Source organism: Centruroides vittatus, unplaced genomic scaffold (genome assembly GCF_030686945.1).
Source record: "Centruroides vittatus isolate TY-2023 unplaced genomic scaffold, ASM3068694v2 contig_882, whole genome shotgun sequence".
Lineage (NCBI taxonomy): Eukaryota > Metazoa > Arthropoda > Arachnida > Scorpiones > Buthidae > Centruroides > Centruroides vittatus.
In genome coordinates, this window is record NW_027122574.1 from 3,541,518 (window position 1) to 3,560,432 (window position 18,915).

The 18,915-nt window shown below is 28.6% G+C and overlaps 1 protein-coding gene across 1 annotated transcript in view; it reads left to right on the forward strand.

The window, feature by feature from the left end:
* LOC136983511 (putative RNA-binding protein EEED8.10) overlaps positions 1–18,915 on the forward strand; it is a 43,468-nt gene that overhangs the window by 6,446 nt on the left and 18,107 nt on the right. The window contains exons 2-10 of the mRNA XM_067280269.1: positions 1,825–1,919; positions 4,429–4,512; positions 8,175–8,256; positions 8,344–8,494; positions 9,406–9,498; positions 12,833–12,946; positions 14,951–15,048; positions 18,281–18,321; positions 18,475–18,550. Coding sequence (XP_067136370.1) covers positions 1,825–1,919; positions 4,429–4,512; positions 8,175–8,256; positions 8,344–8,494; positions 9,406–9,498; positions 12,833–12,946; positions 14,951–15,048; positions 18,281–18,321; positions 18,475–18,550 — 834 coding nt within the window. The remainder of the gene's footprint in view (positions 1–1,824; positions 1,920–4,428; positions 4,513–8,174; positions 8,257–8,343; positions 8,495–9,405; positions 9,499–12,832; positions 12,947–14,950; positions 15,049–18,280; positions 18,322–18,474; positions 18,551–18,915) is intronic.

The following is an 18,915-nucleotide window of genomic DNA, read 5'->3' on the forward strand; positions in this document are numbered from 1 at the left end:
AACCATCTCTGGAAAAAAACAGCTGTGCTTGTGGTTTAATCACATGACATGGGTGAAATTAACCTGAACATGTAGAGGTAGTTTGGTAGAATCCATTTCATACGCTGTAACTTCAAATACATGCTTTTGTTGTCATAGATTACTGCAGTCCCCGAACTTCTGGATCGTACCACATACATATATGTGTTACAGTAAAAACCTGTTTTAACTAGTTGAAACTAGTTTTTACTGAATGTCATTGTTATAACCCGTTTTGTCTAGTTAAAACTAAAATTTACTGCTGTACATGTTTTGATTTTAGATAAAACTAAAATCAAACATTAACTTTTTAACTTTTAACATTCGTTAAAACTAATTTTAGCTACATAAATACATAAAATTTTAGCTACATAAATATTATTTAATACGATATTTATTGAAAATATTGGTCACACATCTGTGTTATTAACATTAATTAACCCTTTGTCCCCGAAGGCACCGATCAATCGGTACCCTGGCTTTTTAAGCAAAACTTCAAGGGTACTGATTCGTCGTTACTTTGGTAAATATCGATTTTTGTAAAATTTATTAACAACAGATATAATCTTGTTCGATACGAAATGAATAAACTATAATTCATTATATTAGTTGATAGCAGTATAAAATTTTGATTTCAAACAAATGTTTGATATAATGCGCGATAATTTCGCAACGAATGCATGTTATATCGAATATATATGTATACATGCATGTTATATCGAATTGTACAAAACAATATTCTATGTCTTTCTGGCTCAGGGCCAGCAAACAACTATGTAACTAGACAATGTTAATTTTCACAAAATGTTACAAATTATCAAGTTTATGTGTCACTTCTGATATATATTATTTTTTTTCTTATAAATTTTTCTAATAAAATGCATTGAAAAATATGGTATTTAAAACTAAAGATATTAATAAATGTAAGTGATTTTTTTCATATAGATATAATGATAATTTGATTTTTGGTAAAGTTTTAAAATAATATCGCCTGACTAACCTATATTGCCCTAGGAGGGATCGCAAAATAAACGTAAACAAGATGTTGGGGGAAAAGGGTTAAAGCGATACAAAATTCATCATACACTATAGGAACGTGTTAGCTGAATGACCTTGGTCGAAACAGTTTTTACTAAGCCATTTTGTTAAAACCCGTTTTGTCTAGTTAAAACTAGTTTTAACTCAAATTCATTTTTGACTAGCAATAAATTCTAGTTTTAACAATGACATCCAGTAAAAACTAGTTTCAACTAGTTAAAATGCATTTTCACTAAAAATGGGTTTTTACTGTAACGTATATATACATATATATATTCATTGAAATCTCACATTGATATTTTGTATATACAGAGTATTCAGAAAATTACTGTGCTTTCTGCATATTTTTGCATTATTTTGAAAGAAGTATGGTCCCCATGCTCACAGATGTAAATTTGCCAAACTTTTATCTATGGGGAGCAGCAAAATCTGCAGTGTATTGAGATCGTCCACACACACTGGATGACTTGAAAGCAGCAATAACAGCATTAATTGTCTTTCAAGCAAGCAATGTTAGCATTGTTTAGAAACAAAATAAGAATGAACCAAGCCTGTATTGCTGCTAACAGAAGTCACTTTCAACATTGTTTATAATTGTCATTCATATTTACCTCCTGTATTCTATATTGAAACGTGTTTGTTAATAAATATATAAGTGCACAGTGACTTTCCAAACACCCTGTATGTAGTGGATATATGTTATTAGATGAAATCATTAATCTATCATAAACAATTTATTAATGTGTGTTTTTCTCATTGACATTTTAGGTAACTCGAAAACAATTAAAAGAATATTTTTCTCAGTTTGGAAAAGTGACAGACTGTGTCATTGTACAAGATCATATACGTAGGAGACCTAGAGGGTAACCTTTAATATTGATTATTATTCCATGTTAAATTTATATAGAATTTAGTTTATAATTATTTGTAGTATAGTCTTTGTTTACTATTACATTTCACTATAATAACTAACTTGGGCTTTTATAACAACCTATAGTTAAAAATGTACTTCACGACAACTTCACATTAACTGGAAACTAAAGTTTCCAGTTAATGTGTAGTTGTCATCAATGTTCAGTCAGTTTAAGATAGTTTAGAACGTTTCAGGTTTCATATAAAATTATAATTGACCATTGTTATATTTCACTGTATTTAACTTTTGGAGAATTTGAATCTGTTATTTTAAAATTTTATTTTTGTTTAATCGATCAAAAGTGAATGTGAAAATTCTTTGACTTCTTGTCATTTGCATTTTAATTTTAGCATATATTATAATATAGATATCTATAAAATTATAAAAATACCCAAAACACAAATATTTTGGTATCCGTAATGCCATTGTTCTCAAGCCTAATATCAAAAATAGAATAAAGTTAAAAAATGCCTAATTATATTTTTTTATATTATTTTATTCAGCAAAGTAAAAGCAGTTTTAAAAATTTATTTTAATTATATTTATCGAAATTTTGATAAGAATTTAATAACATGGTTTCTCTTTTAATGAAAAATTATTTATAAAATCTATAATTTATGTTTACATAATAGTGATTCAATAGTTTTTTCTTTTTATCATATAAAATAATTAGTTTCATAATATTAAAGAAATGTGTGTGCATAATTTGACATACTGAGTATGAAACAAACCATTGCTGGCTCGATGATAACTTATGCTTGAGGTGAAACTATTTGCTGTCTGTGCTTCCATAATAGGCATTTTAGCACTGATACTCTTGTATTGACTATTTATAAACTACTTTAAAGTACATTTATAGGACTTTACTGTATTTGGCTTATTATTTTTATCTATTTATTTTTCTTTTTGAACATTATTGACTGCTTATTTTGCCACACCTCTTAGTTTGCTATCTGAGGCAGTCACCCTATTGCCTCACCTTGATTATCAAGATGACCCTGAAACTAACTATATATAGGGTGAGTCAAAAGTCTTTTGTATCCTTTTCATTCCAAAAGTACTGAAGATATATTAATTTTGTTAATGTAATTACATAGGAAGTAATGTATAGAGAATTATATGGGACTTTTTTGTTGACCTGAAAAATCATTTTCAAGGTTGTTTACATTGTAACTTTTTAATGAGCAGAGATGACATTAAAGTTCCAATGAGAAAGTTAAAGAGCACTATGTAATTAGTTTAAACCATTTCCTGGATTCAAGTAAAAACATTTAAGACTGCATAATTTGCAAGTTTAAATTTATAAAGAGTAAAAGTGATTTTAAGTGACTATTTAAGGTCAGCCAGATGAAATTTTCAGGATTTTCTTTACATGTATAACACCTAAATAGGGGAAGTTTTCTGTAGAAGTCTTTCCTTGGTTGATCTCCCTTCTGTTGCATTGTCTTATTCCACAAAATAACAAACCTAGTATCAAATTTTGATCCTTGATGCCTTAGAATGCCACTAGTCCAAGAAGTCAATTAATTTAAGCATCACAAGTTTATTTCTAAAAATTTTATTATTGTTTTGCTCTGCATTAACCAAATTACATCATTTTGTTTGTTGTTCATAAATTATTTTTTAATAAATTTTATTATTTGAAATCATTTATTGATATACATAAACTAATATTGTTTATGTAAAGAATTACAAAATGCAACACAGATATGGAGAATGTTGTAAAGCAATGTGAAATGCTAGAGCTGGACTGCAAAAAACAGACAGATGATTAATACAAATATTATTGAAAATTGTACAGTACTTTACTTTATATTTTTGACTTTCGTCAAGAATAATAAATCTTCTTTTGCTTTCTTACTATATGTGAAAAAAAGATTGTCTAAGTATTAAATCATTGCTATTAAATTATGAAACAGTGTAAAATTTATGCATAGTTTAAACTAGATAAGTCATGGCTTAGGTCACCTTAAATGGTTTTTTGTTGAAAATAATTTTTGAATGGACCTTCTCAGGATTTCAGTTTAAAGCTCAGAGTGTATGTAAATCTGATCCTGATGAAATGTCAGAGAGACAAAGTGAATTAACAATAAGTGCAGGAACGTAGACATTTGCTAGACCAAAAATACAATTCTTTTGTTATTTGGCTGTTCTTTTGATGTCTTATTTTTTGTTATTTCATACTGCAGTATCTTTAGTCTTATGGTAAAGTGTAAGAAATTAATAGTTTTTGTTTTCTGAATTTAAATTTCATCCTAAGATTTAAATTTTTTTATATTGTAAGCAATAAATTAAATTTATATTTTAAAGATTTAAGTAAACTTATAATTTATTTAAGCAATGTGTCATTTATTTATTAATTTATTTAAACGTCTATAAAATAATATTAAGTTTAAATAATATAGTTTAAAAAATTATATTACATATATATTGTATTGTCATTGTTTATATATTTCTAGTTATGGATTTGTAACATTTGCAAAAGGTGAAGATGCAGAAAAAGTTAGAAATTCATCTCCAGAATTTTTTGAATTAGACTCAAGGTAAAAGTACTATTAAGTATTTTCCTATTATAAAAGTCATTATTTTTTCACCTTGCTTTACAGCACTTTGCTAATGTCACTTTTCAATTATATTCATGTTTATTATTTTTGGTATTTGCCTTGCTTGTAAAGTGGTTTTTATGGGTTTATTCGTTATTTTTACTCGTGTATTGTTTTCAGGACTATCACTATTGTGCACTTAATAAATGATAGTATAAATATGATTCTGATTTACTTGGAAATGTTAAACAATTTTATGCTAAAAACAGAAAAGGAAGACTTTGGTGAATCTGACTTTATGAAGATGACAATGCATTTTCTCTCCATGCTAAAACAGTATGCCAATGGTTCCTAAAAAACACATTTCACATTTAGATTGGTCACCAAACAGCCTGGATTTAAATCCAATAGAGAATTTGTGGAATGTTTTGAAGAAACTGGTTTCATTGTCCAAATTGAAGAGTGCTATTCAAACCAGCTGGGAGAAATATCTGCAAACTTGTGTCAAAAGTTAGGCTGAGACTCCACTAGCATAAAAATGAGTGAAAAATCCCTTGCCATAAATACTTTTAATCATGTGACCATGATATTTTATGCTGTAGCAGATTGTAAAACAAGCATAAAGTGAGTTTGAACATTGTTCAACTTTCGATGCGAGTACATCCATAAAACGGTACCATCGACCAATCAGAAGTTTACTAGTAGAGTCTACGTCATTGTGACACCATGTGAAAATGGCAGGAAATGAGCTTTTATGTACATTTTCTTGTGGCTACTTAGATCTGGAAAGATTTATCAAAAACATCTGAAAGTATTTATGCATCTATGACAAGATGTATCCCAATTATAATAATGGATGCCTAAAACAAGCAATATGGATGACTGAAGGAAAATCCTTCAATTTATTAATATATGAGTATATAATAAAAAAGCTAAACGTATAAGTGCAGTATAGTATCTTAATAATATGATAATAAAAGTTAATATATGAAAGTAAAGATATTATTTTTACTACATTTGTAATTCTACTGCAAAAAAAATCACAGAATATAATCGTTGCCCTTATATTGACATATCACATATAGAATTGTAACTTCAATAGCACTGTCAAAGTAAAAACTTTGCTATTGTAGCCAGACCTCCACAGCAATCCAAGCACAAACTCAAATAGGTCACGTGATTAAAAGTATTTATGGTGAGGGTTTTTACGCTCGTTTTTACACTAGTGGAGTCTTGGCCTTAGTCGCTTGATTACCAAAACATAATAAAGAAGTAATAAAGATCAAAAGTGGTCCCACACAGTATTAATTTACTTTATTCCATACTTATGTCTCTGTAATTATGATATTCCATATTTTTTTCTAATGTTGCTCAAGCGTTCAACATGCTATTTTTTAAAATTTTTTATATAATTGCTTTCATCTCTTTTCTGTTGTTACGTGCACAAGACTGCTAATAAATTTTGTTAAAAAGAATTAATTATTTAATATTTAAATGTTTTTATTTTTTTAAACTTTAAGCTGACTTGAATGACACACTGCAAAGTGAACAATATTCCATACTTTTGACCAGGGGTTGGTTGTATTTACTCACAAAATTAAAATGTTTGATTATTTTTTTCTATATGTGATATACAATGTAAAAGTTAATGAAATGTAATGGTGACATTAGTATCAATGGAAAAATTTTTAAAGTATTCATGGTATTTAAAAAATATTATTTTGAATTGTGGGTGAATCTGATAATACATACGTGGAGTTTGTTAACAAACCCTTCCTCGACTTGTTCACAACATGCATTGGTGAGATATTGGTTCAAGAAGGTTGATTGGTGTTGGAACTCTTATTATTTTGAATTAATATCTTATAATAGAAACCAGTAGTCAAAATTTCAAAAAGAGTATAACATTAAGCATTTTATTCTGTGTAAACTTGCAAAACATGGAATAGTTTTTCTGTTGTTGATTAAAAAAAGTAATAGATTTATATATATATTTCAAATTTTGAAGGGTACTAAATAAATAAATGGTCTATATATTCAGAGCATTTCTATTGATGAAATTGTTACTATATACCATCTAATACTGTTGTATCCAGATGTCTCAACACTAGGAAACACCTATCTTATATTGAAGTAGTGGTTTTGAGATGATTTTTATAATTATATTTTCCCAGAAAATGTAATTCTGTTTCTCTCAATAATATCAACATATAAACACAGTAAAGTATGCTATTATTTTTACATTTATATTTTTTATTTTGTATTATGTTTTTCCTGTTTAAATGGTTTTGTTACATGGTAACTTAGCACTAGGCTTTAAATGGATTACCCTTAAATACATATATTTTACTGCATGCTAGAACAAACAGATGTTATGACAAATGATGATCTAGAACCAATTATGTTTGTTCTAGAATATCTTGCTGTAAACATTACTTATTACAAAATACTATACACACTAAATTTTTAAATTAAAAACATATTACCGTATTTACTCGCATATAAGACAAAGTTTTTGTTCATTTTTCACTGCTTCAAAAATGTAGGTCGTTCTATATGCACAAGCATAGGATTTTTTGTGAACCATACATTTGCATTTTTTACTGGATGCTCACTCTCTGGTGTTTAAAAAAAAGTATTTTATCTGGGTCGTTTCAATCGTTCTCGTGTATTGTCAGGAGTAAAGATGAATAGCAATAGGAAAAGCAAAGTTTTTGAATTGAATCCCAAATTGAAATTCCAAAATCACATGGGAGACCTATATGAGTTTTAATTCATTCTCACATGAAAACAGATGATTATTCAGAAATCAGAATTCAGAGAAACTCGTAAGCGTAATCGACGGAGAGTGGATTTGATTGTTAAGAATTGGGAAAAAAGGTTCCTGATTGTCCAACTTTACAAGAACAAATTATGTTGTTGATTTTATAAGATTTTTCCTTAAAGTAAATTACTGGCTTTTTAGCCAGTAATTTTTGCGGGACAATGTGTGCATTTATGTGCATTTGATATTTTATTTGTGGTTAAACGAAATAAAGTTAGAATTGTGTTAATAAATCTAATTTTCTATATTTTGATCTTTAAAGTCATGCCTCTTTCTATATGCGAGATTGTCTTACATGCGAGTAAATACAGTTATATTCCTGCATATATTGTAGTTATTCCTGCGTATTAAATCTGTATTGTATTTTGTGTAAAAATATCCAGTTTAACTGGTTACGAAAGAAGATTGTTTTAAACTGTTAATATTTATCCTAACATTGATGAAATGTTCCCAATTTTAATATTCCTTTCGTTATAAAAGATTTAAATTGAAATTGTAATATATAAAGAAGTTTATACAAAGTCTGGATTAATTAATTTATAAAAGGTAAGAATAAATACCATTTAAACTACTTTATATAGCAATACTTTTTCTGGAAATAGAGATACAATGATGGTTAAGACTGCCTTTAACTAGAAAATGTATTTTGTTTTATATTTATAAAAGTTTCTTTAATTTATTCATTGATATTAAACATGTATGTATAATGAATATATGTAGTTTACTGTGTAAAGTTGTTTTAAATATCATACAAAATTGATTACAGTACACAGTTAAGACAGTATATGTCTCTAATAAAATTAGATTTGATTATTATTATTTTTTTAATTTTTTGTAGAAGGCTTAGGATTTTTCCTGCAGATGAAAAGAGAACAACAAGATTACAAAATGAGGCACAAAGTTTATTTGATCAAGATCAGGTAGTATTTGTTAATTATAACTATACATTTAGAATATTAATTTGACTCTATAAGTAGATACATTTTAAACATTTAAATTGTTTCTAGTATGATACTGAAGATGATGATACATCAGAATCAACAAGCATGAGTGGAAATATCGGCACCAAAATTGAACACATCAATGACTTCAATGATGATGTGTTAATTATAATATTTTCCTATTTAGAGCTTAAAGAGAGAGTTAAAATTGAAAGAGGTATTATAATTGATACATATTATATGTATAAAACAACATTCAATAACTTGATTAATTAATAATCATAATAACAAACTGTTGATATACTCTCATTTGACTATTATTAGGCATCAAAAGAGCATAAAAATGATGTAGTTATCATTTTTATGCTCTTAATGTGTTTAATAACTAATTTGTGTAGAGCTTTCTAGTTATATAATTTGGAACTAATTCAGTAATTATTGGGTTGGAAGGAAAGTAATTTCACTTTTTAAATTCAAATTTTTGAAGGATCAACATTCATTCATTTTTTTCTGCTAGTCCTTGGGATGTTAGCAATAGGTCAATAGGTTTTCTGATACTATTTGGCTTAATAAAAATTGTCATTAGCTACCAGTAGTTTGCCGGAATCAGGCTTATCACAAGTCAAAATTAACAAAATGAAATTTTTTAAACTAAAGTTTGTATGTTTGTTTCACTACCATATTATTTCCAAACACATTGCCAATATTTTTCAGACAAGTTGTTGCATTTTTACATCTCTTAGATTCTTAAAACATAATCAATCTAAAATGCACTTTATCAGACATTATGACTTTTCAGTACAGTCAGTTGCTGAATAGTTCTTTTCATACAAATGCTCATACAATTAAAAATGAGATAAATTGCGCTTAAAATTTAATACCAGTAATTTGAATATGACTTGGCTGCTTGGAAATGTTTTGTGGTTGAGTTGGAATGGTGTCCATATTTTATCAGATCTCAATTAATAAAAAAAAACTAGTTTTATTTTGCCAAATAATCTGACAGATTGTTCAGCAATATTAATTGAATCAGGTTTTTATATATGTTATGGTATTTTATTTTATTTAATATTCTTGTAAAAACTATTTGAATAAAATATTAATTTAAACTATTTTTTTTTATTGTAGTATGTAAAAGATGGAAAAGTATCTGTCTGAAAATGTGGCATTCTCAGCATGAACTACATTTTAAAAATATGTTTTCTATATTTAAAGGTTCTTGTAAGTATTTCATTTTCAATAACATACACAATTAACAATTTGAAATCTAAATATTTGTGTAATAATTGTTAAATTGTGTATAGTAATCAGTTTTATTATAATTAATATACAGTAGAGAGTCGTTAATCCGAATTAATTGGGGACTGGGGTTGTTCGGATTAGCGATTTGTTCGGATAACCGATTATGTACGAAAAAATATATTAACCTGTTTAATGTTCAAATTTTTCTCCGTTGCGTGTCGCTTCGTGTCGAATTTTCGTTGATTTTAAGCCTAACAAAAATTTTTATAATAATAATCGAGGCTATTGTATCGTTAAAAATTATTTCTTTATTTTGTACAAACAAAGTAAATATATTGAAGAATATAAAAACATGAAAATTATACTTTAGAAGTAAATCTAGAATCAAAAACGTTTGATTCGGCATGACACAGTCCGACTGAAAATCGTTCGGATAACTAGAGTTCGGATTTACGACTCTCTACTGTAATTGAATATTTAACTTAAAAGTTGAATTAGATAAGTTTCTTTGCATTCTTTTCAGATTGTTAAATCAAATTTTTGCTATTCTATTTTAAGTCATGTCAGTTTGAAATGAATTGTCATCAGAACAAATTGCTACGTAACACTTCTTCAAAATTATTTTAAAATTAGATATAAATTTCTAACTGATCGGCTCAAAATAATTGTTATTATTTTATGTCAGAATTTTACAAACTTTTTGCAAGTACCCTTCCAAAATCTGAAGCTATGTAAGTATTCTGAATAACTGCCAATATGCTGGATTGTATTAAAAACTAATGACATTTAAATGATTAATTCTGATGATCAACACTTTAATCAGAAATAGAATTTGTGGTGAAAATAATACGATAAAAATGTATTAAAAATGCTTAATTTGTAGATCATTCCTTAAACAACTGTAATGATATATTTGTCTAATCCAGCTTAAATGAAAAAGCTAGTAAACAGTGTTTTGCCATGCATAATTTTAACTTAGAATTCAGTATATTGTTCAGTGCACATTTATTACATACAGGGTGGACCATTTTAATCAATCCAGTGGAATAACTTGAAAAATATGCATCCTTCAAAAACTCTCTAAACCCAAAAATATTATATTTCAAGGGGACTACAAGATGGGGTTATTGGTTTTATTATACATTGCACTACAGCCAGTGAAAATGGAGTCAACTTTATTTTCTTAAATGGGAATTCCCATTCTTTATTGCATATTCTGATTCCATATAAAAAATAAACAGACTTTTATCTAAAACATTTGTAAGATGCACTATTCAGAAGTTACTGTATTTCCACAGATTGACTGGTATGCCGGATATAACTGGAGGAAATGCATGCCAGTTAAATTGTGACTAAAACATAAAATTAATCACATCTAACAAACTTAGTTATATGTTAAAGACAACATTCTTCTGAATACAATAAAATTATAACATTGTAATTTGACTGACTTTCAATCAAGAAGAGAATTTTCGTTTACAGGGCAACACTTTCAAATTTCAAACAAACTGGATGTCAATTGGTGTAAGTTGAGATAATTTACAGCGAGTTTTTGAAATTTGATATGCTTATTTTTTGCTTTTTTTTGAAACAAATTACAATAAAATAAACGTAATAAAAATATGTTACAGATGGATACTAGTCCTATCTTCACTGCCTAGTCCTACTTTTACTTTTTATTAAATTGCAATTCTGCCAGCCTTTTTTACAAAAAAATAATAAAAATATGTATTTTCTTAGCATAAGGTTTATTGATAGGATCAATAAACCAACCTTTTTCCACTAAAAGTGTTCCTGTGTGATTTGTTCTCAACAGCAACCTTATGCTAAGAAAATACATATAGTAAAGAGAATAGCAAGCAACCAAGATATAATAAAAACACTTTTGGCATTCCATGAATATTTTACATCTTTAGAAAGGAGACAAAATACAGAAATTAAACATAGTTTTTGATGGTTTCATAAATTTAGAATAAAAACTGGTGTCTGATAGGCCATGCAACATAACTTGTTTGTTTTTTTTTCACACACCCTCTGGAGAGGGCTGTATATCCTCGCTTAAACCAATGTGCCAGCATTCCCTGGGATAAACATTCACCAGCTTTTGCCATACGGAAATATCTGATTTCATGATTTCCCTCATATAGTCTGACATTCCAGACAATCTGTGAAAACACAGTATGAGCATTTGAAGTCTCACATGGCTGCCATATTGTGTTCAAGTGAATCTGTGAATGTCTGTAAATTTTACTAAAAAGGAAAAAAAAATGCTAAAAAGTTGTTAGGAAACCATTATTATCTGGTGGAATCTTTCTTTTTCTTCAAATAATGAACTGATACAAAAACTGGTATCACAGCATGTTAAAGCCATCAAGCTTATCATAAAGAGAAGACATTAATCTTGATTCCATCAAATAATAAGTCTGCTAACAGCTTTTTTTTTCCCACAGATATCCACAGATTCACACATGCAGGATACAGTAGTCCCAAAATTCCCAAAGTTTGGGAATTTGGCATATAATTCCTTTCTGTTAATAGTTTAAAACATTAACACACAATCATCTTCAAACTAATTTCCTTGGGGAACGATACACTTTTTTCAGTATTCGTACACTTCCTGGAAGCAATGCTGTAAACCATCTTTTGCTGTAATGCTTCTTGCATTGCTGATTTTACCTCATTTGAAGACTCAAAATGATCTCAGGCTGTTTATGATGGATGGGCTCATCCAAATGCCACATATCTGGACATAAAATGTGTGACATTTGGGTGAGTCCAATCATCATAAATGGTCTGAGATCATTTTGATGTCAATGAAGTAAAAGCAGCATTGCAGGAAGTATTACAGGTGGATGCAAAAGATGGCATAAAGCAATGCTCCAGAAGCTGTACAAGTATTGGAAAAGGTGTATTGTTGCCCAAGGGAATTAGTTTGAAGTTGATTGTGCATCGATGTTTTAAACTATTCAAGATGCAGGGAACTATGCTAAGTTCCTGAACTTTTGGATTGTACTATGTATATGTATGTACAAGTAATACCAGAGGCACAAATATCACACTTTGAAAATTAAGATTTCATATAATTTAATATTAAAAAATTAAAATGACACATAAATATATAGAAAAGATCTTGAATCAATAGAAATTATTAAAATATTATTTAAAAAGTTATTCAATTAAAAAAATTTAAAAATATCCATTTAATATTTAAATTTTAAGTTGTAATCATATTTTATGTTAATTAGTATAAAATATAACTTTTTGTATATTTCTTAATTTACAGTTATTAAATTTAATATTATTTTATTTTCAGTTTTAACCAATGCTATTCTTAGTTCACTTTTGAAGAAATGTTCCTCTCATTTAAAAATTTTAGATTTATACTCGGCATCTCATGTTTTAGATTATCGTGCTCTGGAAATCATAGGTTTGTATATATATCACTCTGTTGTCATTTTTAAAAATATGCTTAATAATAATATTATTTTGGTATTGATATAAAAATGATAGATATAAGATATAAAATAAATATTTCGTTGTTCATTTTACTGATATACTAGACTATTGCCATTTATTATGTCTAGTTTGTTTAAAATTTTTTGCTCAGATTTATCTTGATTTATATGTTATTTATTAAAAATGACTATGATTTAATTTTAGAAAATATTTATATTTAAATACAAAGTTATAATATAATCATTTTTAAAATCATGTTAATAGAAAAATCTGTATAAATTAAAAGTATTGGGATTGTTTATAATTTCTTGTTTAATATGCAATTGAAAGACATTGAAATATAAGATTACGATACAAGCACACATGATAACATGAACACCCCAGGACATCTTCAATTAAACTTGAATTTATGACTATTTACAAAAATATAAAATTTTCGAGTCATTCTACTTCCTGTTTCACTCCACCACAGAAGTAACAGTGTATTGGCTTGAATAAACTTCAGTAGAACAAATGGTAAGTTATAAAAAAATTTCACACAGTTAAAATTGATCGAAACGCCGACCTTTTATTTGAGGATTCGGCGTCCTTTAAAATTAAAACAATGATTACAACTTTCAATTACAACTACCTTGCTCTTTAGCACAATATATTACTTGTTCAGAGCTCTCTGGTGGCGGTTTTGGTAATCCTAATGTGTGCTTGTATGCAAATGAACTTTAGGATTACCCAAAACCGCCACCAGAGGGCCTGAACAAGTAATATATTGTGCTAAAGAGCAAGGTAGTTGTAATTGAAAGTTGTAATCATTGTTTTAATTTTAAAGGACGCCGAATCCTCAAATAAAAGGTCGGCGTTTCGATCAATTTTAACTGTGTGAAATTTTTTTATAACTTACCATTTGTTCTACTGAAGTTTATACAAGCCAATACACTGTTACTTCTGTGGTGGAGTGAAACAGGAAGTAGAATGATTCGAAAATTTTATATTTTTGTAAATAGTCATAAATTCAAGTTTAATAAGATTAGGAGTTTTTGAATTTTTATTTTCATTTTTTTATATAGAATATCTTTTAAATATCTACAAAAATGGGACACAATGAATGTCTAAACCCTTTAAATAATCCCTTAAATCCTTTTTAGAATGAAACTACAGATATCTCTCACATAACATGGTAGTTACATTCCAAAAGAGTGGCATATTATGCAAATCTGTGCTATACGAAACAAAGGACTAATGCAAAACATGGGGTTAGGTTTCAAAAGTTAACAAAAGTTAAAAGTTACTATTCTTTTTTGTTACCAAGAGAAATATGTTTATGAAAGCAATCAATAATTAACTAACAATGACAATTAAAAGAACTGTATGATGCATTAATATTAATTTTAATTAAACCAAGGTGTGTTCTTTTTTGCAAAATATTGTCATTTGCTGATCTTTTTTGTTGCTGATATTTCTGATCAAAATCAACATTTCCATTTTTTTGTTTTTATTATAATTTTTTTATGAATGACAAAATAAAAATATGTTATTAATTGAAAATTTGTTCTAGAAGATCACGTTTGTTCAATTGTTGAGTACCAAGCAATATTCCAGAATTTATGTCTGAATACCGAATTGTTTGAGTTGGGAACTGTTTGAATACTGAGATACTGCTGTATTTCGTTTATCATTTTTCAAACGAATTAATCATTCATAGTTAAGTAAACCTTTCACTTTGGTGAAAATGTCAATGTGTTAGGAATAGTTACACACATGCTACAGAAGCAACAATGGATGAAATGGCCAATAAAATGGGGAATGCTTTGGCTTTGGCAGTAGCATTACAGCAAATCAGACAATGAAAAAATTACCTTTGTTCATTTAGTTAATTAAAAAAAATTATAACTAAAATTTATATGACTATAAAAATTATTTGTTGTTTTCAAGTAAATATAAAAATTTTTCTAATAATATTGTTTACATTTTTTTACAGCTCAGTTCTGCCCTAATTTAGAAGTTATTAATATGTCTGGTGTGAAGGCTACAAATGTTTCAATTCATCAATTGGCAAAAAAATGTCCAAATTTAAAAGTAAGATGACGATATATTTACACAGAACCTTAGCTTTATACAGTTAAAAAATATTTTCTGTTTAAAGTTTTTTTTAATCTATTTCTATTCTGCTATAATTATATTTTTATCTTGCTGTTAAAAAATACATCTGTTTATTTAAATAACTTCTCTTACTGTTACATAAAATATATGTTAAATGATAATACACTAGAGCATCGTTTATCCGAATCAATTGGGAACTGGGTTGTTCGGATAACCGATTATGTACGAAAAAATATATTAACCTATCCGATGTTGAAATTTTTCTCCGTTGCATGTCGCTTCGTGTTGAATTTTCGTCGATTTTAAGCCTAACGAAAATTTTTATAATAATAATCGAGGCTATTGTATCGTTAAAAATTATTTATTTATTTTGTACAAACAAAATAAATATATTGAAAAATATAAAAACAAAAAAATTATACTTTAGAAGTTAATCTAGTATCAAAAACGTTCGATTCAGCATGACACAGTCTGACTGGAAAGCTTTTGGTTAACCGACGTTTCAGTTGACCGGTTTTTGGATAAACGATGCTCTACTGTATTATCTTAAAAAATTTAGTCATATTTTATTTATGAAAAATTAATAAAATAAATTAAACATAATATATCTCTAAATTTACAATATTAAATGTAAAATAATTAATGTTATAAAACTTTTGTTTCTGTAATTAAATTAATTTTAACTCTTATGTAAAGCATGAATTTATTAAAACTATGGTATTATACAGTGAGTGATCGGTTAACGAACAAATCGAATAACGAACACTTTTGCAAAAGATTTTTATGTTCAGACAATGAACACTTCACAGAACAAACACAAGAAGAAGCAGCGTAAAATAATGAATACCAATTGGTCTTCCCTTGCCTTCAGGCAACAATTTGAAACTTTTTGGAGCGTGGGAGATGTCGACATTGACATAGACGCTCAATCCAGTCGGATAGTATTCCTTTGAACTTTGAAACTCTCCCTTGTAGTTCCAGCCTTTTATTTTTCTGACAGAAACAATTTTTTTATAATATTTGCAAGACTGTCAGGCAGGCACTAGTTACCGTATTTTACGGACTATAAGACGCACCTTAATTTTTAAGCAATTTTTTTAAAAAACTACCTATAAGATGCTACGGAGTATAAGACACACCTGAATTTTGGAGGCAATTTTTCGAGGAAAAAAGAGCGTCTTATAGTCTGTAAAATACGGTAAGTTTTGTGTCAGTTTTTATTTTGAAAAGTGAGAGTATAATAGCAAAGGTAGAGAGTGGACAGATGTCTGATGTTGCTGGGCAGTATGGCTTGAACAGTCTACAGTAAGCCACAGTTCAATCTTATCTAAGAAAGGTACTGTATTACGAGGAAGACTCAAGCAGCTAAAGGAGTAACAAAAATCACATCCGAGAAATAAAGAACATTGAAGAGCTCATAATGGAACCCGAAACTGATCTGATGACAGAAGAATGCCAAGAAACTTGATGAGATATGCTTTCTTCTGAAAAAGAGAATTAATGTCGATACCTGCTATTAAACATTTTTTTGAAGAAGTGGGAGGATATAAATAAATAACGACTAACCCATTACAAAGCTATACATCCACAAGAGCCAAATTATTGGGCTAGGGTTGGCTATAATAAATAAATAAATAATAAGACAATTTGGCACTAGAGCTTGGCGTTAGGCGCCATCTCTTACTAAACTTAATAATTAAAATTAAATTAAATAAATAATTTTAATAATTTGGAACTGGAGGAAAAGAAATCGGCCCGAAGCGGGACTCGAACCCGCAACTTCTGCTATCCGTGCAGACACGTTACCAGTTACGCTACCCGGACCTTCAGTCCGATCGCCTGCCTCCAGTATAAATAAACTAACACGACGACCATCGACGGTCATTACAATGCTGGCTGGGGACACATCAAGTGCCCACGTCCTCCCAAGCACTCAACCGGCCATCGCAACCCCGGCAAGGCGTTATAAATATAAAAACTAACTCGTTACAAAGCTATACATCCACAAGAGCCGAGTTAAGCTTTGTAACAGGTTAGTCGTTATTTATTTATATTTATATGCCTTGCCGGGGTTGCGATGGCCGGTTGAGTGCCTTGGGAGGACGTGGGCACTTGATGTGTCCCCAGCCGGCATTGTAATGACCGTCGATGGTCGTCGTGTTAGCTTATATATACTGGAGGTGGCGATCGGACTGAAGGTCCGGGTAGCGTAACTGGTAACGTGTCTGCACGGATAGCAGAAGTTGCGGGTTCGAGTCCCGCTTCGGGCCGATTTCTTTTCCTCCAGTTCCAAATTATTAAAATTATTTATTTAATTTAATTTTAATTATTAAGTTTAGTAAGAGATGGCACCTAACGCCAAGCTCTAGTGCCAAATTGTCTTATTAATTATTTATTTATTATAGCCAACTCTAGCCCGATAATTCGGCTCTCGTGGATGTATAGAAGTGGGAGGATGTCAGAACAATGGTTTTAGAATGGCATCCAAACCAGGTTGATGTTAATAGGCTTAGGGATCTCTACAATTACAATGCTATTAAATACTTCTGAAAAATCCCGAAGAAGAGAGAAAAGCAATCAACATTAGACAGATTCTTTAACCCCCACGAACAGAAAAAACATGACTAATAAAAATGCAAGACTGTGTATATATGTATTTTTATTATTACATAGTAAGAAAGTATATATTTTTTGGGGTCTCCAGAATGAATTAATCAAATTCCCATAAAAACGTATGGTAAATCGATAATCGGTTAACGAACAATTCAGATAGTGAACAAAGTCTTGGAACGGATTATGTTCGTTAACCGATCACCCACTGTATATTTACAGAGAAATAGGACTTCATTTGAAATCATTTAACTATTACTTTTACCTGTTCCATATTTGATATTTTTCTTCCAACACTATATATTATTATAATAGTATATAGTATTGGAAGGAAATTAGATATCTTTATTTATATCAATTAATTTAATTATCTCCTAATCTACTTTTTATAAATTTAGCCTAAAAATGTTGAAGTTTTATGTTTTAATTAGTTCTATGAAGTAGTCTTTGAATTAAGTATAATTACTAGGGTAAATATTGTTATGTTTAATACTTTACTTCTATGTATTTATATATGTTTACATATATAATATACAGATATTTCTCAGAATGGAATTTATTTTTGTTTTTACATCATTAAATATTATGTTAATTTCAGAAAGTTATTCTTCAAAGATGTCTAGAAATAGGAGAAAATGGGTAGGAAATTATTATTATTTTTGATCTTTTATTTAATAACATGGAATTTAGCTTATTAAAAATAAGTAAAACCTTATAACATGTTAAAGTTTATTGTTAAATAGCTTAAACATATTTTAAAACTGTGTTTATTTTAATAATGATTCATTTCAGTATCTGGTGGTTACTTCACCTATGCAAAAGTTTGGAATATCTCGACGTTACAGAAAATATTAGATTGACTGGACAGGTAATATTATATTTATTTATATTAATACTTAACAGTTTTTGTGATTGTATATAATACATAAAAATTAAAAATGATTAAACTATCTTATTTTAATTTTGATTTTATTTTCAATTTTAATGTATATAAGAGCAAAATTCTTCATAAGAAATTTGTAAAATTTTTTCCTGAGTTAGAATATTATGTAGTCAAAGTAAAATTTAATATATGAGATTTTACAAATTACAGCGGTGCCTCGTATAACGTACGCCTCGAATAACGTACGCCTCGAATAACAGACGCTGCAAACAACGGACTTTCTGTTTGGCCATTACGTAACTCGAGCAACGAACTTGCTGCGAACAACGGACTTTCTGTTTGGCCGTTAC